General features: G+C 39.9%; 2 protein-coding genes across 3 annotated transcripts; both read left to right on the top strand.

Annotated features, from left to right (window-relative positions):
* The first annotated feature begins 1263 nt into the window (after positions 1 to 1263).
* Positions 1264 to 12328, top strand: prkrip1 (PRKR interacting protein 1). The gene is made up of 6 exons (XM_020485609.2): positions 1264 to 1431; positions 4311 to 4389; positions 4689 to 4789; positions 4878 to 4963; positions 5074 to 5138; positions 11509 to 12328. Exons 1-6 carry the CDS (start codon positions 1303 to 1305, stop codon positions 11604 to 11606), a joined length of 558 nt encoding a protein of 185 aa, XP_020341198.1. The 5' UTR covers positions 1264 to 1302; the 3' UTR covers positions 11607 to 12328.
* Positions 12329 to 14646: 2318 nt separating this feature from the next.
* On the top strand, positions 14647 to 20194 carry upk3b (uroplakin 3b). 2 transcript variants are annotated; one of them, XR_004210300.1, is made up of 6 exons: positions 14647 to 15121; positions 17394 to 17561; positions 17805 to 18036; positions 18144 to 18226; positions 18332 to 18461; positions 18620 to 20194. XR_004210300.1 is itself a non-coding variant. In XM_020485608.2 (6 exons), the coding sequence occupies exons 1-6, from the start codon at positions 16093 to 16095 to the stop codon at positions 18813 to 18815; spliced, it is 867 nt and encodes a 288-aa protein (XP_020341197.1). In that variant the 5' UTR covers positions 15968 to 16092; the 3' UTR covers positions 18816 to 20194. The 2 variants fall into 2 exon arrangements, 1 of the variants encoding a protein (XP_020341197.1); XM_020485608.2 differs by lacking the exon at positions 14647 to 15121 and adding an exon at positions 15968 to 16150.
* Positions 20195 to 21223: the final 1029 nt, after the last annotated feature.

Consider the following 21223-nt stretch of genomic DNA (forward strand, 5'->3'; position numbering starts at 1 on the left):
AAAAATATGTCCTTCTGCCCCTGAGCAAGGCAGTTAACCCACTGTTCCCTGGGTGCCGTGGATGTTGATTATGGCAGCCACCTGCACCTCTCTGATTCAGAGGGGTTGGGTTAAATGCTAAAGACACATTTCAGTTGAATACATTCAGTTGTACAACTGACTAGGAATTCTTTCCCCAATGAGCAATAAAGAAGTAATGTGTCTTATTTAAAGTAAGAGAGTTGATTACTTGGTCACAATGTGATACTACTTTTACTGCGCAAGAGCTGTGGATTCTGTTGCTCAAGGCAGAATCGAGCCAAGCCTCCCAAGATTTTTCCTTTAAAGGGGAAATTTGCGGTTGAAACAATAACAAAGAATTTTCCCTGCCACTGTTTCTGTAAACACCTGAGGGATGGGGCTGGAGAAATGAAACACTCAAATTCATAGATAGATCTATGGATGCAAATACTGACCATATATATAGTTTGAAGCATGTTTTGAGGCTATACATTGTTTGTTTACATTTACGTTGTTTACAAACATTGGAGTAAAACAAGTGTAGCCTATATGTTAGGTTCTGATAGGGTAAGACAGTTGAACTAAGTTTGAGGCATTTATAAGATATATTGTTCAAGAATCAATAATGGGTACTTAAATAATAAGGCACGAGGGGGTGTGGTATATGGCCAATATACCACGGCTAAGGGCTGTTCTTATGCACGACTCAACACAGAGTAGATGGATACAGCCCTTGTCCGTGGTATATTCGCCATATACCACAAACCTCAGAGGTGCCTTAATGCTATAATAAACTGGTTATCAAAGTAATTAGAGCAGTAAAAATACATGTTTTGTCATACCCATGGTATATGGTCTCATATACCACGGCTGTCAGCCAATCAGCATTCAGGGCTCGAACCACCCAGTTTATAAATATCATGAATTTATAAGTTAAAAAAATGGTAGTAGCAAATGCAGATCGATCTTTTAAACTAGAGGGAGGAGTGCTCCCTACTGGCTTATCTAGAACTCTGCATTGCAATTTTCCCAATGAGGTACTGAGCCTTCTTTAGAATAACATTCTGAAAGGTAAATCCATTACCTTCATTTGAAAGAACATCGTTATTTTGTGTTTGTCTACAAGTGCTTGCCTAATATACCATAGGTAAAATAATAACCTCACCAATTTTGTTCATACAAATTTTTAATTTCCAGCATTGCACCCCCTTATAACTAAGTATGCAGCCCCAGTACGCTAGGTGGAGCTAAACATTTTACGTACAAATCAATGTAGAAGAAGACAAACATCATATTCGAAAGATGTCGGCGACCAGGGAAAAAGATGGTCGACCTGGGAAACCGTCAGGAAAGGAATCTCAACCTTTGATTATAGCCAAAACTCCGGCAGAGGAGCAGCGCCTTAAATTGGAGAGATTGATGAGAAACCCTGTAAGTGTCGGGGGGGGATATTTTAGGATATAATCAAATATATCATGTTTATCTCCACAGCCAGCAAGGCTAGCTAACGTTAGCGCCAAACGCAGTGATTCTGTTTACGCAGATAGTTAGCTAGAACAGTCCCTGATTCACAGTCTGAGATTGATGGCATTCATTTGTTTGGAAAAATTCATCTCACAAGCCCTACAAGCCATAATGCTGAATACCATTGTATTTCAACGTAACGTTACTGTGCCATTTGTGTGTGCGGTTTGTCCTTTCTTTGGTAGGAATTTGAGAAAAATATCCGCAGGAAAGTACAGTATCAATAAACCAACTTTTCCAAACGCTGGTAATGGTTTATATCACATGTCACAAAACTTCCAAAATAATGCAAACACGTGTATGTATTTACATGCGCAACGGTTTCAGGTGATAAGGCACTTGAATGCACTACCAGCGCTTTGAAAAGATGGCGGAAGTGGATGCTGAGTTCGAATTAAGCAGGAAGTCAGTAGTGACAACAGTAGTATCGAAAACTAACGAAAATGAATTTGTCTAAGATTGGAGTGCAGTAAATGATAATGAATTGCATCTTGTTCGGATGCATATGTGGAAAACCCGTTTGTGTTTTCGAAAATGGTGACGTCAGAGTGACATGAGCTGTGTTCGAATACCCATACTAACTTACTGTGTAGTACATACTTAATGAGTATATATTATTAGTTCATTTTATTATACTGTAAACGAACGGTATCCTTTCAGTTGAGCATACTAGCGCTTCGCCTGTCTACAGGAAGTTGATTATGTTGCTATGCAACCTCTTGCTCTCTTATTAGCATAACACATTACTAGCTAGACTTCGAGTGTGTTTGTAAATTCAATCTGGAGTGCCAGAGTGTGCTTTGGGCGTTTGTAAAATCAGGGCGTTGATTGTCCGATAATACATTCTGAGAGTTTCGCTCCTGGAGTGTGCTTTGGAGGAGTAGGGTTGATCTGAGCGTTCTGACCTCAACTGCACCCAAGCTAACTGGCTAATGTTGGCTAGCTACTTCCAGACACAAATGAGAGAACACCTCACTCTGACCATTTTACTCGCCCCAGCAGAGTTGGTTAGGCAGTTTTCATGTTATCCAGAGCGTTGGTGACTAACTGTGCTGCTGGCAACAATTTAATTACGCTTTTTTGCCAATGTTTACTGACACCGGCCACATTCAACGATCATTTGTAAATTCATCAGCTATTCTGCGTTCTGCCTCTGGCAGTCAGGCGAGAGTGCTCTGAAATTGGAGTAGATATTCAGAGTGAATTTATGAACAGACCCGAACGACTATACCACTTAGCTAAGCTATGAATGACGTGAATAATCAAGTCAATAAACGTTGGGTTGTTAGCATAAAGTAGATATACTGGCAAGTTCGTTGTACTCGGAGCCAACAAATCTGAAAACGTTGTGAAGCCACGCCCATTTCCAAAGAATTGCATTATGTGCCCTAAAAGCATGGAAATGTTGTCCATTGCTTTTATACTTTGTATTTTGGCGAATGTAGGACCACATCTGGGACATTTTGGCATACTAACTCTTTCCATACTATGACCAATAAGCATACTACATACTCAATTTAAGTCACAAATAGTATGGTTAGTATGAGTTTTCCAACACAGCTCAGGAGTGGTAATATTTTGATTAATTACATTTTTGAAGAGCAGAGGAAGATTGCAGTGGGCCTCAAAAGAATCAGGACAACAAAGGAGTCATCTCAGGGGTGACGAAGTATGTTCATGTTGAATACCTGAAGAGAATTCCTGATGTGGTTGGTGCCCGTAGTCTGACCCGCTGGGTGAATGGAGTAAAAGAAAGTCTGTCAGTCCTGTTGTTTTTTGATAAAGAGCAAATACCCACGCAGGTGAACCTTGGTTATGTAAGATATGCCGTAATGGCTTTCATCCCTAAACCACTGCAGTGTAAGAATTGAAAAGGATTTGGCCATGTTTCAAGTGTGTGCAGATGAACAGAGTATACTGAAGAATGGCGTGTAAAAGGATGACGTTGTTGCAATTGTGGTGGGGATTATGATCCTGAGTTCCTGGAATGCCCTGTAAGAGTGAAGGAAATTGAGGTGGCAAAAGTCAGTGGTCAATTGAATCTCCTATGCAGAGGCGATTTAAAAGAATTGAGAAAACAAGTGATGCTAGTGAAGTTATGGTAGTGGATACACCACAGCCTGTAGTAAATGTTTGCTGCCAGACAAGAGACCCTGTGTGTTAAATTGATTTTGTGTTCATTGCCACAGTTAAACTGTACAGCACAAGTCTCAAAGAAGTCGAGGAAACTGGACATTATTGTGGCTGTGGCAGAAATGTTTTTGGGACTCAAGGATTTTACATCTGAAGACTTGCAAGGGGTACTGGCGCTGGAAGACCCACACTCCCAGGTTCCCCATGAGCCTGTATAGGGATGTATTTAATTTTTTTTACCAAAGTTGTTTAATGTTAAAATATATATATTTTGTTTCTGGTAGTTCAGTTTTTTGGGGGAATCCTGTTTCCATCCCGCATAGTAGGTGGCAGGATGCACATTAAATTGTGTGATCGCCAATATACCATAAAAGAAGAAGCACTTTGAAAAGTTGATTTAATTATGCTTTCCTGTGGACATTTTATCACCACTTCCTTCCATCAAAAGGACCAACAGAATGGGCAACCATTAAAGTAAGTTTAAATATAATTTATTCAACATTCTGGCTTGTAGAGACTTTTAGGGTAACTTAATTCAGACTGAATGTCCATGGGGTGACCCATGGTAAGTCTGTATTAGGCAAGCTAGAACAGTGAGTGACAATACTAGCTAGGTAATTGTCGTAAAAATAAATACTCATGTATGTTTGTAGGATAAACCTGCTCCTATCCCAGACCGACCAAAAGAATGGAACCCTCGGGCTCCTCCGGAGTTTGTGCGGGATGTGATGGGTAAGCCTGCAAATTTAGCTAAATACCTGTGGTGGATTAATTTGTGAATTAGCAAGGGCAAGTAATTTTTTTGCAGCCAACAAGTCGAGCGAGCTCTGCAAGAATTATGGTTATTTATCTTGCAAGACTCGTTATCTACGCACATACACACTATCACATTATTAGGTAGGCAATGGCATGTTGGCACAGTTCTGGCACTGGAAATCTTACCCCCTACTACTGAGGTGATTTTAATAAAACATCTAAATAATTAAAAAACCTGTAAGCCCGCTGATTACATGTGTAATGAATCTCCCCAGGCTCCAGTGCAGGGGCTGGCAGTGGAGAGTTCCATGTGTACAGACACCTTCGCAGGCGAGAGTATCAGAGACAGGACTTTCTGGACAAGATGACTGAGAAGGTGGGCAGCTGACCTTATCGTTTCTCTTGGGAACCAATTTCTTTTAAACGCTGGGGTTCAGCAATAAACTCTCTTCTTTTTCTTGCAGCAAAAGATGGATTTGGACTATCTTGACAAGGTGTCAGATAACCAACAGGCAGCTGATGAAAGAACAGCCAAACGCAGGAAGAAAAGGTTGGTACATTAATCAAGGACCCACTAAAAATAAAATCTATAGAGTTTTTATTCTCTGCTATAAACTTTATACTTGCTGGTTTGTTACATTACATGTTTGTGTATTTCAGGGAAAAGCTGAAGCAGAAGAAGCTTATGGCAAAGAAAGCCAAGCAGGAAGCCAACAACGTTGAAGGTAAATTAAACAAATAATATTTAAGTGATGGATTTCATTGAAACATGTTCCCTTCAGACTTTAAGTGCAAAAGCAAGTCCATTACTTGTGTTGCTATGGCCAGTGCAGGAGCCAAATTGTACTCGCATATTATGCTTCAGCAGGGTTTTTGTGGATCAGAAAGGGGCTTTGGTGGAGGGCGTGGCAATGGGCATGGTCAGCCTGTCGGTGTTGCTGACGGTGTAGAGACGGTGTAGAGACATTTTTGTAATTTTAAGCCAATTTCCTGCAATTCTACAAATGTATCCATGGTTTCCTGTGACTACATATTCTGCCATGAAGCTGAGAGAAGATTTAGCTGTTTTTAAAGCTAATTTCCTTAAGATCTATACCTTTTGCCATGGCTAATGCTTTATTTTTCTCAAACATGATAACAAAATCAATATTGCTAAATTCATTGTTTTGGAATTTTAAATTCTCCCATCTAGCTTTTATTTAGGTGATTGTTGTCAAATATGATTTAAAAAAATAGGTAAATTGTCTTTTTAAGTAACTTTACAGTGCATTCGGAAAGTATTCAGAACCCTTGACTTTTTCCACATTTTGTTATGTTACGGCTTAATTCTGAAATTGACTAAATTGTTTTCCCCTCATCAATCTACCTCATAATGACAAAGCAAAAACTGATTTATAACATTTACATACGTATTCAGACCCTTTATTCAGTACTTTGTTGAAGCACCTTTGGCAGCGACTATAGCCTGTATTTGGGGAGTTTCTCCCATTCTTCTCTGCAGAGCTTCTCAAGCTCTGTCAGGTTGGATAGGGAGTGTTGTTTCACAGCAATTTTCAGGTCTCTCCATAGATGTTCGATCAGGTTCAAGTCCGGTCTCTGGGTGGGTCACTCAAGGACATTGAGACTTGTCCTGAAGTCACTCCTGCATTGTCTTGGCTGTATGCTTTGGGTCGTTGTCTTGTTGGAAGGTGAACCTTCACCCCAGTCTGAGATACTGAGCGCTCTGGAGCAGGTTTACATCAAGGAGCTCTTTGTACTTCGTTCCATTCATCTTTCCCTCGATCCTGACTAGTCTCCCAGTCCCTGCCGCTGAAAAACATCACCACAGCATGATGCTGCCACCACCGTGCTTCACCACAGGGATGGTGCCAGGTTTCTTCCAGATGTGGCATTCAGACCAAATAGTTCAATCTTGGTTTTATCAGAACAGAGAACCTTGTTTTCATGGTCAGTCCTTTAGGGGCTATTTGGCAAGCTCCAATCGGGCTGTCGTGTGCCTTTTTACTGTGGAGTGGCTTCCGTCTGGCCACTCTACCATAAAGGCCTTATTGGTGGAGTGCTTCAGAGATGGGAGAACCTTCCAGAAGGACAATCATTTCCACAGAGGAGCTCTGTCAGTGACCTTCGGGTTCTCGGTCACCTTCCTGACCAAGGCTCTTCTCACCCTATTGCTCAATTTGGCCGGGCGGCCAGCTCTAGGAAGAGTCTTGGTGGTTCCAAGCTTCTTCCATTTAATAATGATGGAGGCCATTGTGTTCTTAGGGACCTTCAATGCTGCAGACATTTTTTGTTACCCTTCCCCAGATCTGTGCCTCGACACAATCCTGTCTCGGAGCTCTACGGACAATTCCTTTGACCTCATGGCTTGGTTTTGCTCTGACACACACTGTGAACTGTGAGACCTTGTATAGACAGGTGTGTTTCTTTTCAAATCATGTCAAATCAATTGAATTTACCACAGGTGGACTCCAAGTTGTAGAAACATCTTCAAGGATGATCAATGGAAACAAGATGCACCTGAGCTCAATTTTGATTCTCCTAGCAAAGGGTTTGAATAGTTATGAATTTGGCAGGTGGCCTAGTTGTTAGAGCGTTGGGCCAGTAACCAAAAGGTTGGTGGATCGAATCCCAGAGTTGACAAGGTAAAAAAATCTGTTCAGCCCCTGAACTGTTCTTGGGCAGTTATTGTAATTAAGAATAAGAACATACAGTGCCTTGCGAAAGTATTCGCCCCCCTTGAACTTTGTGACCTTTTGCCACATTTCAGGCTTCAAACATAAAGATATAAACTGTATTTTTTTGTGAAGAATCAACAACAAGTGGGACACAATCATGAAGTGGAACGACATTTATTGGATATTTCAAACTTTTTTAACAAATCAAAAACGGAAAGATTGGGCGTGCAAAATTATTCAGCCCCCTTAAGTTAATACTTTGTAGCGCCACCTTTTGCTGCGATTATAGCTGTAAGTCGCTTGGGGTATGTCTCTATCAGTTTTGCACATCGAGAGACTGAAATTCTTTCCCATTCCTCCTTGCAAAACAGCTCGAGCTCAGTGAGGTTGGATGGAGAGCATTTGTGAACAGCAGTTTTCAGTTCTTTCCACAGATTCTCGATTGGATTCAGGTCTGGACTTTGACTTGGCCATTCCAACACCTGGATATGTTTATTTTTGAACCATTCCATTGTAGATTTTGCTTTATGTTTTGGATCATTGTCTTGTTGGAAGACAAATCTCCGTCCCAGTCTCAGGTCTTTTGCAGACTCCATCAGGTTTTCTTCCAGAATGGTCCTGTATTTGGCTCCATCCATCTTCCCATCAATTTTAACCATCTTCCCTGTCCCTGCTGAAGAAAAGCAGGCCCAAACCATGATGCTGCACCACCATGTTTGACAGTGGGGATGGTGTGGTCAGGGTGATGAGCTGTGTTGCTTTTACGCCAAACATAACGTTTTGCATTGTTGCCAAAAAGTCTTTAAGAAATGGCTTTCTTCTTGCCACTCTTCCATAAAGGCCAGATTTGTGCAATATACGACTGATTGTTGTCCTATGGACAGAGTCTCCCACCTCAGCTGTAGATCTCTGCAGTTCATCCAGAGTGATCATGGGCCTCTTGGCTGCATCTCTGATCAGTCTTCTCCTTGTATGAGCTGAAAGTTTAGAGGGACGGCCAGGTCTTGGTAGATTTGCAGTGGTCTGATACTCCTTCCATTTCAATATTATCGCTTGCACAGTGCTCCTTGGGATGTTTAAAGCTTGGGAAATCTTTTTGTATCCAAATCCGGCTTTAAACTTCTTCACAACAGTATCTCGGACCTGCCTGGTGTGTTCCTTGTTCTTCATGATGCTCTCTGCGCTTTTAACGGACCTCTGAGACTATCACAGTGCAGGTGCATTTATACGGAGACTTGATTACACACAGGTGGATTGTATATATCATCATTAGTCATTTAGGTCAACATTGGATCATTCAGAGATCCTCACTGAACTTCTGGAGAGAGTTTGCTGCACTGAAAGTAAAGGGGCTGAATAATTTAGCACGCCCAATTTTTTAATTTTTGATTTGTTAATAAAGTTTGAAATATCCAAAAAATGTCGTTCCACTTCATGATTGTGTCCCACTTGTTGATTCTTCACAAAAAAATACAGTTTTATATCTTTATGTTTGAAGCCTGAAATGTGGCAAAAGGTCGCAAAGCACTGTACTTGCCTAGTTAAATAAAGATTTTAAAAAATAAAATAAAAAAATGGTATTTCTGTTTTCTATTTGCAAACATTTCTAAAAACCTGTTTTTGCTTTGTCATTATGGGATATTGTGTTTAGATTAATTGAGGACATTTGTGACCGACTGGCTCAAATCAGTCTTGAAATAGTTTATTTTTTACATTGGATAAAAGCAGAGACTCAGAGCTACAAAATGTTATATCATACACTACAGTTGAGGAACAAGGGGAAAGTAATTTTGATTTTGAGAAAATGGAATTTGAATGTTTTGGTACTACTATTGGAGAGCCCTTTGTGTACCCCGATTCTGCACCGTTCATACCCTCTTAAGCTTTAGCCCCACCCTTCTCTTTAAGGGTTGATCCTAATGTACTAACAGCAGTCAAGCACCCAAGCTATCTTGCTAGCTGTTTCCAGACATTTTAAGTGCGAGAGAACAGCTCACTGAACATTACTCGACCTAGCAGAGCTGGCTAGGCTGTTACGTTATTCAGTGCGTTGGTGACTGCAACTGTGTTGTCAGATCGCAAATTCAGAGCGTTTCACGTTGAGTGTACACTGGACGAGCTAGCTTGCTAGCTATTTCCAGACACATAATAAGAAATCCCGAATTCTAACCATTTTACTCACGCTAGCAGAGCTGGTTAGGCTATTTTGATGTTATCCAGAGCGTTGTTGACTAACTGTGCTGCTGGCAACAATTTAATTACACTTTTTTGCCAACGTTTACTGACACTGGCCACATTCAACGGGTGTTGAGCGTTCGTAAATCATCAGTTATTCTGCGCTCTCTGGCACACTGAGACGAGTGCTGGCCAACATGAATCTGCATGTAGCTAACCAACCAGGTTTAATGTAAGCTAGATAACATTAGGGTATAGCTAGCCAAGCAAATAGCTGAGATACGAATAATAATATCAAACACATTTAGCTAAATTTAACTAGTTAAACAATGAACAATCGTAACTCATGACTTTATTATTCTGCCTGAATCTGCAGGTGATTAACCAACCAGGTTCAATGTTAGCTAGCCAACATTAGGCTAGCCACGCAAATGGCTCTTTCTGTCAATTTTAAACTTGTAATTACTGAAAAGGTAGTCTAGCTAGCTATCTTACCCATATATATCATTCATGGTTGGACACGTCTCCTGTCGGATGCCATGGTTGCCCTTAGTTTGAAGATGTAATCTGGAGACAGGTGTTTTCTCAATCTCCTTAGCTATCATATTTGAATTACACTGATTTTCAAAAACTCAGTCCTCCAGAAAGTGGAGAGCAACACTTATGTAGTTTTAGTACATAATAATTTAAAAAAAGCCGCATTAGACAGGATTACCTAGACATACTGACCAGCTCAAATAGAGAGAAGCATGCTATATGGCAGACCAATCCAAACTCATCTCTCGGCATGTCCAGCCCACTTATTATCTCAGCCAGTCATGGCTAGCGGGAAGGTTGCTGACTTTTTCTGTGGTTAAACCAACTAGGCTCGTAATTTAACAAATGCCTTCTCGAACATGTGAACATTCATGTGCCTTTGCAACAAACTTGTATGCCATCTGTAAATACGAATAAAAGACAGCAACCTTCGTCTTGCACCGAACTGCGCATATGCAGGCCGTCAAATCAAAAGGGACTGCTTTCAATAGTTGTTTTTGACGGGGGGAAAAACGTGTCAGTTTGTCACTTTCATGAAGTTGGAGTAATAACATGTTCAAATACTTAAGACATTGGCTTGAATCTAGGTTGTGCCTTTAGATTGGGAAAATTAATAACTAAGGAAGATTTTTTTCTCTTCTCTCATTGACTTCTCAAACCCCAAATCCGGTTAAAATTGCATTTTAACTCTGTGATCTTGAAAAAGGTTGGTGACCACTGTTCTACAGTTTTCCCTGTTAACACTCAACATTTCCCTTTACTGTGGAAATTGTGATCGAATCAATGCAATATTAGCCATTTTATATGCAACATACCGAAACAACAAAAGGAACTATGCAAGAGATTTTGTTGTAGGCAGAACGCATCGGAGATGTATTCTATTGCATTGGTACACACAACTCAGCCCGTACTCTACACAGACCGGTGGGGCATAATCAATCAGAGCTGCAGTAGGCCTATATGCAAATAGACCATTTTCATATGGATCTGTGCCATTTACTTTTAACTGGACTGTGTTTACAGCATGAGTGGTAGTGAGTAGATACACTTGTTTTGAGTTGAGAGCGGCCTGTAGCCACGTTTGCACATTTTGTTCATGTCCTTTGCTAGTTAGTTGTTAGCACAGTTTTATAATTTGTAGCCAGCAATAGGGGAATGATTGCTTCCTACAAGAGCACAGAACGTGTACATTTCTAGGCACTTATTATAGTGGCAGTGTTTTCAGTCGCCTCCTTGTCTGAAGGACAAGTGGATAAACAGGTTAATGTCAAGGCCTGCATGTTTTTTTTCAAGGCCTGCATGTTTTTTTTCAAGTCTTATGGAATGTAGGCTTACAATGAACAGCATTTCTTTGGGGAACATTACTCCCAACCCATAGGAATCCCCACCCAGTTGACATTGAAATGGCAGAAGCCCTCAATGATAATGTCCGTGCCAAAATGGATATAACTCCTCTAGAGCCCTCTTTTTACCTTTATGGTGTAAAGTGACGCGGGAGGGGAAACATATAATCCAAAGACACTTCTATGAGTGGTCTGATGCATTTGTTAGATTACTAGCATTTAAGTGCAACATTGGCAGCAATGGTTTTGGAAAACAGCTTAGATTGAACACTAAACCCGGCCCAGTACAGTTTCTTAGTGGAAAATGGTAAAGGTAATAAGTTATGGCAGAAGAGACTGATTTTTAGATTGTACCCTCTGTTCAGATTCTGAGAAGTCCTCCTCCAGCAGTGAAGAGGACGACCAGGAGAGGGAGGCTGAGGATGATGCAGAGGCGCCCAGCTTCGTCATGGGGAAGAGGTGAATGCCTGCCACCGGGTCATGAGACACACTTCAGGAAGAAATTGAACAGGGGGGTCAATATCTAATACCTGTTTAGAAATCAACACAGCTGAGCAACACAGCCCAGCTTTTATCAATGTCATGAACTCCATAGACATCTGAGAGAGAACAATGGGAGATGAGCCTCTGTTAGGGAACTGACATTATTCCAAACTCATGTTTGTAGTTTAGAGCAGTGTTACCTGGCCCTGGTCCTCGGGTACCGCCAACAGTACACATTTTTTGTTGTAGCCCTGGACAAACACGCCTCATTCAACTCATTGAGGGCTTGACGATTAGTTGACAAGTTGAAACAGGTGTGCTTGTCAAAGGTTACAATAAAATGTACTGTTGGGGGTACTCAAGGAACAGGGTTGGGAAACACTGGTTTTAGAGGACCTTGTTCCAATTCAGTGATTCAAGGTTGACAAAGCTGGGTTTCGCATTTATTAGGCACCAAACAGAGGAAAACTGACTAAAACAGGGAGGAATACCTGAACTTGAAATGCTCCTATAAGAAATACATATTTTTGTTTTCTGTTGCAAAACCTTTTGCTACAGTGTGCCCTAATGAATGCAATGATACAGGTGTTTCTCATTTGAAACATTTTCTTTTATGTGGTAGTATAATTGCTCACTTGTTTATTTTTTTATACTGTACTTGTGTATATATTTTTAATAAACATCTGGGAAGAATAAGGCCTATATTTGCTGTAATTTCCTCCTGTAGAATCTTCTGGAATAGTTTATTACGAAATGATAGCCCAATTTCATAAGCTATACATTTACTTAAGGACAAGCATTGTCAAGCTATTTTCACAGTGCTGATCAGGACATAACTCCTATAAGGGTCACTCTCCACTCATGAAATGAATTTGGGGAAGGATAATGGAAATTTGAGTATTTGTTCTAAGAGGAAAGCAGATGCTTGTATTAAGATTTTTATAAAGAAGTGCTTGCAGTAATAACCTGGGTAATACATGGGTCTGCAATTACTTTACCAGGAAGCAATCTTTGCAGGGTATGTTGTCATCTTTATTGCATGTGTCTTGTTCATCCAATGAACAAAACATTTTGGCCACCTACTAATTCAAGGTTTAACTATTTTCTACATTGTCAAACTATGAAATTACATATGGAATCATGTAGTATCCAAAAAGTGTTTAACAAATCAAAATGAGATTCTTCAAAGTATTGTCTGGAATGCTTTTCCAACAGTCTTGAAGGAGTTGCCACATATGCTGGGCACTTATTGGCTGCTTTTCCTTCACTCTGCGGTCCAACTCATCCCAAACCATCTCAATTGGGTTGAGGTCCGGTGATTGTGGAGGCCAGGTCATCTGATGCAGCACTCCATCACTCTCCTTGGTCAAATAGCCCTTACGCAGCCTGGAGGTGTGTTGGGTCATTGTTCTGTTGAAAAACAAATGATAGTCCCAGTAAGTGCAAACCAGATGGGATGGTGTGGCAATGCTGGTTAAGTGTGCCTTGAATTCTAAATAAAATCACCAACAGTGTCTCCAGCAAAACACATCACACCTCCATGCTTCATGGTGGGAACCACACATGCGGAGATCATCCGTTCACCTACTCTGCATCTCACAAAGACACAGCATCTGGAACCAAAAATCAAAAGTTTTGGACTCATCAGAGCAAAGGACATATTTCCACCGGTCTAATGTCCATTGTTCATGTTACTTGGCCTAAGAAAGTCTCTTCTTATTGGTGTCATTTAGTGGTTTCTTTGCAGCAATTCAACCACGAAGGCCTGATTCATGCAGTCATTGTAAGTAAGAATTTGTTCTTAACTGACTTGCCTAGTCAAGTAAAGATTTTTAATTAAATTTAAAAAAGTTGTTACTTGAACTCTGTGAAGTAGTTATTTGGGCTACAATCGTAGGTGCAGTTAACTCTAATGAACTTATCCTCCTCAGCAGAGGTAACTCTGAGTCTTCCTTTCCTGTGGTGGTTCTCATGAGAGCCAGTTTCATCATAGCGCTTGATGGTTTTTGCGACTGCATTTGAAAGTCCTTGAAGTGTTCCAGATTGACTGACCTTCATGTCTTAAAGTAATGATGCACTGTCATTTCTCTTTGCTTATTTGAGCTGTTCTTGCCATAATATGGACTTGGTCTTTTACCAAGGAGGGCTATCTTCTGTAAACCACCCCTACCTTGTCACAACACAACTGATTGGCTCAAATGCATTAAGAAGGAAAGAAATTCCACAAATTAACAATGCACACCTGTTAATTGAAATGCATTCCGAGTGACTACCTCATGAAGCTGGTTGACAAAATGCCAAGTGTGCAAAAATGTCAAGCCAAAGGGTGACAAAAAATATTTTATATTTGATAACACTTTTTTTGGTTACTACATGATTCCATATGTTATTTCATAGTTTTTATGTCTTAAAAAAAACCTGGAATGAGTAAGGTGTCCAAACGTTTGAATGGTAAATGAATAGGTGTCAACTTCTCTACTGAACTAAGTTTTCAACATAACATTCTATTTAGATTGTTCCTATTCTAAGATTTTTTTAAAGTAAGCTTAATCTTATTTCCACATCTACCAAGTCTAGACTTTTCACAAACTACCTCCGAAGTGGGTTGTTGCTCTAAAGTTGTAGAACTGGAGATGCAGCAGTGCAGTTGACAATGTAAACAACAGCTGCCTATATTTATGAAGCTGTCTGAATGTCTTGTTTACAGTCTCAACGCATTTTGTTTGTAGTCAAATGAAAGTCAAATGTTATGTCACATTTTTAGACTAACAAGTGAAATGCTTACTAACAGGTCCTTTTCCAACAATGCAGAGTTAAAGAAAATAAAAATAGTGACACGAGAAATAAATACACAGTGAATAACGAATAACAACTAGTAAAGATAACATGGCTATATACAGGGAGTACCAGCACCAAGTTGATCAAGGTTACGAGGTAATTGAGGTAGCTATGTACATATAGGTAGGGGTAAAATGAGTAGGCAACAGGATAGATAATAGACTGAGCTGTAGCAGAAGCGTATACGGTGAGTGTGTGGCGTCAGTATGCGTGTGTGGGCTTATGTAGTGTATGTGGGTAGAGACCAGTGTGAGTCGGTGAAAGAGAGTTAAGTAAATGCAGGTAGTCCGGGGAGTTATTTAGCAGCCTGGTTTAGCAGCCTGGTTTAGCAGTCTTTATTGCTTGGGGGTAGAAGCTGTTCATGGTCCTCTTGGTTCCCGACTTGGTACACTGGTACTGCTTGCCGTGCTTGGGTGGCTGTAGTCTGACAATATTTTGGGGGCCTTCCTCTGTCACCGCTGGGTATAGAGGTCCTGGATGGCAGGGAGCTCGGCCCCAGTGATGTACTGGGCTGTACTCGCCACCTTCTATTGCGTCTTGTGTTCGTTCGGGTGCCTTGCAGTTTCCGTACCAAGCGGTGATGCAGCCAGTCAAGATGCTCTCAATGGTGCAGCTGTATAACTTTTTTGAGGATCTGATGGGAGCTGTGCTGGACTGGTGAGGCACACAGGGACATAACCTAACAATGGGTAGTTAGTGGGGTTAATTTCAATGAATGCCAAGGCAACAAAAATGACTTATTGTGAATTTCTAAGTTATACCAGGTTATACAGCCCATTACATATTCTTTACCAACTAATGTCTCATCTTGAGGTGTGTCTGTTTTTGACTTCAGTCTTCCAAAGACCAGATAGATGTCGACTTCTCCTGCACGTAGCCCTGGGATCAGAAATTACAGCACACACCACCTTAGTAACTACTACAGCAATGTCCATTAAGGAAAATACACTTTGCTTTACAATGAAGGCATAACATGTATTTTCTTTTATATAAAAAAGTGATCACTACAGTTTTACATATCTGATCAAATCATGTTTGTCTCATTTTGAAAAACACCCTAAACTGTTTAATATGTTTCAATTCCTACAAGTGTTATTTGACTTACATAGGATACCCTTTGAAGGTGTGAACATATGTTTGTAATACAAACTGAAGACTAATAACTTTGAATAGTTCTGCAGGTATATTTACAGATTCTCAAGCTTTGACATAATGATTGTTTCTTACACCTGTCCGTTTACAATGTAATAAACCACATCTCTGGAGAAATGAATGAACAATTGAGTAACTGGTAATACCTGCCAAGAATATGTCAAATGAATATTCACCTGAATGAAATAATAGTCAACATGGGCTATGCCATGCGGTTTTGGTGTATTAAGCAAATAAAACTAAATTGAACAAAAGAGTATGCATGTCTAGGCGTGCAAAACACCTGTAGCAAACACCACAAATGGTTTCAATCAGGAATAACCACACACACCCATACAGACCAACCTGTGTTTGATTCAATCTCTTTTAAAAAGGGATGGGTAGGGAATCTATTTAGGAACGGTTCACATCAGCTAAGTTCAGTCACTTTCCCAGGCGCAGTGAGCAACATACAGCATACCAAATTGTTCAAAGAAATGGCATTACTATTTTATGTAGTGTTGTGCCTGTCTGTCTGGACTGGGTTCTGTCAAAGTAAGTGGATTTTTTCAGTTGTAATATTCACAATATGTCGAGTGTCTGAATACGTTTTTTTGTGGATTGTTAAAGTTATTAATATCCAGGATTATCTTTCACATATGATCTTAAAGGTATTTACCTCAGTTTCAGTTATGCAAGTTAGTATTTATTTAACCATTATTTTGACTGGGAGTCATGCTGAGACTAAGGTCTCTTTTACAGATGAGCCCTGTATCAAACATATACATTAATATACACTATAAACATCAATACAAGAAAAGCAAATCATTATTAAAGCAATCATTATTAAACAAACCATTCAAATCAATAAAAAGGTCCTCAATCAGCCCTAGAGGAACCAACCCTTCCAATTTTAGAGAGCTTTGGAGATAACCCAGAAGTAAGGTGTAAAAAACCCAAACAAATCCGATTTAGCTAACTCAGTTGAGATCAAAGGGATCTCCAGAATTAGCCATTCCTGAGACCTGGTATGGTAGCTCATATGTTTTTTAAATGGATGATAATTATTAAAACAAATCACAGCAATTAAAGAAAGTGGGGATTTGAAATGTGTTTTTTTGGCATTGAATGTAGGCTGCATGTAACTGTTTTGCAAAGTTTTACGTGTTTTGAGTTTTTACTGAAAAACAGGTGGGTTCCATAAAACAAAATGTGTACTATAAGAGAGCAACCTTTCTTCAGATTTAATGTGTGAAACTATCAAGCTGGCTCCACCAGTATTAGTCAGATGTGCTGAGTTTCTGTTGAACAACATTGCAGAAATTAGTCACTTAAATACGCGTGGAAAACACACTCACAAGGTATGCTGAATGGAACACCTACAATATTGGGAGGAGACGTAATTACTAGATATAGTTTTCAGATCCAATTGGCATGACTGAACATGAGTAGTGTGACGTCTCATGTTGCACAATAACCTGACCTCCCTCACTGGTTTGGCCAGTATTGAGAAATTGGGCCAAGATGACAGATGTGTCATTTCAATTAAATATATTGATGCTAAGTTGGATAGAAAGTCCATAACAGTTTTTTTTTAACAGGCTTTTTATACAACCGTCTAGCATATTCACTCGACACACCCAAAATGTGTGTTGGAACATTTCAGGTAGAAGAAGAATCTGTAAAAACAAAGAGAGGAAACAGTTTAGACTAGAAAACGTTCTCTTTCATTGTAATGCTCAAATTATCAATAGTTTTTGGGAATAGTCTAAATGTTTTTTTCTTTGTCCTTTCACAGTACCAGTCAACAACACTCCTGCAATAAACCCTTCCAACCTGGCTGCGAAACTGACCACTAATTCAGTGATACTGACGTCCCCAAGTTGTTACTTCAACAGTCTGGCCAATTTGCCCTGCAATTCTACTACTACCTGTGAATTATGGCTCGTATCGGCCATAGATACAGGTACTGGAATCCTCTGCATTTGATTAGAAAATATAAAACCAAATGGCATACAGGAAGAGCAATTGAACATTCTTCCGTCTTTGATTTATGAAGAAAAAGACATGTAATGTCAACATTTTAGGATGTTTTGGTGCACCAAAGTAGATACAGTATGTTGTACTTCACATACAGAACAAAGAAAAAGAAAGCACAGTATTGCATTTTTGTTCTTTCTTATTCTACAACCTTGTTACATTTCAACAGGAGTCAGCAATTATGATGCCGACAAGAACAGGTCCAACATTGACACCCTCTCTCCTTATCCAACCGCCTTCTCTTCCAACACCTCGAAGAAATACTTCCTGACCAAGTTGGGGCTTCAGAAAGACTACCCCTGCCCCATCGCCGCTGGAACAGACTACTTCAGGGTTGGCTCTGACGGTAGCTGTTCCACTCCGAACTGTAATGGAATATTGCCTGTTGGCTCCACTGCCAGGTCAGAACCCCTCCTTCACCACAGTGCATTGACTTTGGATCTAAGTTGAAGTACCATTGTGTGAATTCAATGCACCCAACCTAAATTATGTTCTTCCACTATTTCAGATTTAGGTATGTTCTTATCAACCCAGAGAACAAAACAGTTGTTGCGGAGAGTTTGTGGTCCAACAACATCACTCTTTACCCTTGTAAGGACTTCCCATATATTTTCTGAATCTACAGTATTCAGTAAATCAGAAATCTCCATGTACCTCTGCTAAACGTTAAAACAACACCGTTGTCTATTCCTCCAGTGAAAGACCTTGAAAGCATTGATAATGGCTTTGCTGGAAGGTCTGCGTCCATGATTGTCATTACATCTATCCTGTGTTCCTTCCTGGCCTTGCTGCTGCTGCTATTGCTCATCATGCTGATCTATATCCTGTGAGTCATATTACCTACTGCCTTTCCCAGTTAAACTTCATAGACATAGGGTTCATAGACACAATGTTCATTTCCATTTCCATAGTTGGCTACTTAGCATGTATCTAATAGGCTACCTGACATTCATTGATTTCTCCAACCCTCTATTTCCTCTGCAGTTGCTGTCGGAAGGAGAAACAGGAAATCCAAGTTCCAGGATCAGTGCGCATGTATGACACTCACAACTTGAAGGAGCCTTCCCCCTATGTAAACCGTGCTTATGAGGATGAGCCACAGAGACCCACAGCCACTAGCCCCATTAGGCTCAAGAGCTACACTGACTATGATTTGAAAAAACCAGCCACAGAATTGTAGTAAGTGTTTATGAGAGGAAAATGTTGCACTTAGTGGTTCATTGACACAACATCAATTTCTTACTGTCATTCATGATCAATATGTTTATGATATTAAGGCTGGGGGTTTGATAGCTATTTAGAGGTCTAATTTTGTTGCTTCATTTAAAATAGCCGGAGTCGAGTCCTATGTTTAAAATACAATGTTAAATTCACGTTATAGGCTAAATTTATTTGGAGGCAATGACTTGTGTCATAAATATAATCTATTTAGACAGAAAATATGCAATTGAGTGTGCACCAAGCTAATCAAAACTCAATTTTTTAACCATATATTTATAGGTATTTTTTCTCCCTTTTTACAATAATCAAAATAGAAAGAGAAGTTCATAATACTCAATTTCTCTCATATCTCCTATATGCTGTCATCATTGCTGTGTAGTGTGTAAATGGGTCATTCTATGAAAATGAACATTAAAAATAATTGTTTACCAAACTTTGTCAGATAATAGCTAACCCCTTAACATTTTAAATCAACATAAATGACAGCTGGGGGTGATGCCTGTGCTGAAAGGACTAGTAATAAAGGACTGCTAACCTACAAAGCATTACATGGGCTTGCTTCTACCTATCTCTCCGATCTGGTCCTGCAGTACATACCTACACGTACGCTAAGGTCACAAGACGGAGGCCTACCCTGCTGGTCATCTTTGAACGTTTGAACATCATGGCCATGTACTGTTATAATCTCCATCCGGCACAGCCAGAAGAGGGCTGGCCACTCCTCAGAGCCTGGTTCCTCTCTAGGTTTCTTCCCAGCTTCCTGCCCTTCTAGGCAGTTTTTCCTAGCCACCATGCTTCTACATCTGCATTGCTTGCTGTTTGGGGTTTTTGGCTGGGTTTCTGTATAGCACTTTGTGACATCTGCTGATGTAAGAAGGGCTTTGTAAATACATGTGATTGATTGACTAGTAAAGGCCTAGTGCACTACTTTTGTGATTTAAAAAAACCAAAATGTATTCAAGTGTTTACCAGCATTGCCATTAATGCATCATTTCCAATATATTTTTTTCTTTATTATTTTCCCCTAACCCTAGCATCCCTCCCCTAATTAGAGTCAACTAATGGACAACAACACTTAGGTTTCTACTTCCAGCTTATACATACTATATACATTTTACGGACACAGTATATTTTACAATAGTTATCTTTTGTTTGTTTTTATTCCCATCCTACATCTCCACTCAACTCCTCCCATCTACCTCTGAACACCATCCAGTTTTTATTTCTATGTGCCATATACTTTTAAACTGTGCTGTGATGTTCCACAAAAGTTCTGTACCTTTCTATTCTCATAGATCCTACATTATTGTAAATAAAAAATACACTTTTTTTGCTAAAGGTATTATTATATTATTGATAGTCAATCTATGATTTCTTTTAGGGCTCCCGGGTGGTGCAGCAGTCTAAGGCACTGCATCTCAGTGCAAGGGGTGTCACTACAGTCCCTGGTCCTCCCATTTTTGGGGGCATCTAAAGCACATTTCTACACAATTCTTTATGACACATGGCCCTTCTAGCCATCTCTATTTAGAAAAACAAAAGTAAGCAAAAATGCCCACAGACATCAAGCTAGGTAAGCGATTATTAAATATATTTAAGTGATTGATAAGACTGAACTAGATCCATGATAATTCAATAATCAATATTGTGTTGCAATAATTGAAATGACCAGTTATTCCCAGATCCCAGACGGTAGCTTTAAGCTTAAGCAGCTGTCATGTAGCTACTATAGGTTTAAGCATCAATTCAAGATGGAACTTTGAATCATTCACTGAATATACTGCAAAATTGCACTTGGGACAAGTTCTTGCAGCAGGTGGGAGTCAGACAGAAAGCCAGCGGGAGCAGGCAGGAGCAGGATTAAGAAATCGGTCCCACACAGACCTCTACTGTGCACCATGACAGTGAAGCCTGTAATGTTAGAGCTGTTTATTACTGTGTCAGTGTGACAAGTAGGGAATTAGCTAGGCAAACTAACAGATCAATAAAATGACATTGCCATACTGACTAATAAAACTCACATTGCAATGAAAAAAATATCAATCTTCAATCGTTTGGCCGATTGTTTCATCGTTTGATTCAGGTCAAGTTTGAGTGAGGCAAAAATAATAGCTAATGTAAGCCAACTTTTGACCAGCTCTCTCTCTAACGGTACATCGACTGGTGAACGCTTGCCAAGTTCATTAACTTCTGAAACGGGACAAAACAAAGGCTACAAAACATTTCCATACAAACAACTGCTGTTAGATAGTAATAATAGCCACCTCATATCGCTGTCTGACAGATAAATAAAGGCTAGAGCTGACCTGGCTGTGGTTGCTACTCACTAGTGTAGCATATTAATTCACCTCAGTCGAGAGGGGATTA

Source organism: Oncorhynchus kisutch, linkage group LG6 (assembly GCF_002021735.2).
Source record: "Oncorhynchus kisutch isolate 150728-3 linkage group LG6, Okis_V2, whole genome shotgun sequence".
Lineage (NCBI taxonomy): Eukaryota > Metazoa > Chordata > Actinopteri > Salmoniformes > Salmonidae > Oncorhynchus > Oncorhynchus kisutch.

Bases quoted from the DNA above. Each gene is read 5' to 3' on its own strand.
- prkrip1 (XM_020485609.2), top strand. From the start codon at position 1,303: ATGTCGGCGACCAGGGAAAAAGATGGTCGACCTGGGAAACCGTCAGGA. The intron at 1,432-4,310 runs GTAAGTGTCGGG...GTATGTTTGTAG, and splicing joins AGAGATTGATGAGAAACCCT to GATAAACCTGCTCCTATCCC. The intron at 5,139-11,508 runs GTAAATTAAACA...CCCTCTGTTCAG, and splicing joins GGAAGCCAACAACGTTGAAG to ATTCTGAGAAGTCCTCCTCC.
- upk3b (XM_020485608.2), top strand. From the start codon at position 16,093: ATGGCATTACTATTTTATGTAGTGTTGTGCCTGTCTGTCTGGACTGGG. The intron at 16,151-17,393 runs GTAAGTGGATTT...GTCCTTTCACAG, and splicing joins CTGGACTGGGTTCTGTCAAA to TACCAGTCAACAACACTCCT. The intron at 18,227-18,331 runs GTAAGGACTTCC...CTATTCCTCCAG, and splicing joins CAACATCACTCTTTACCCTT to TGAAAGACCTTGAAAGCATT.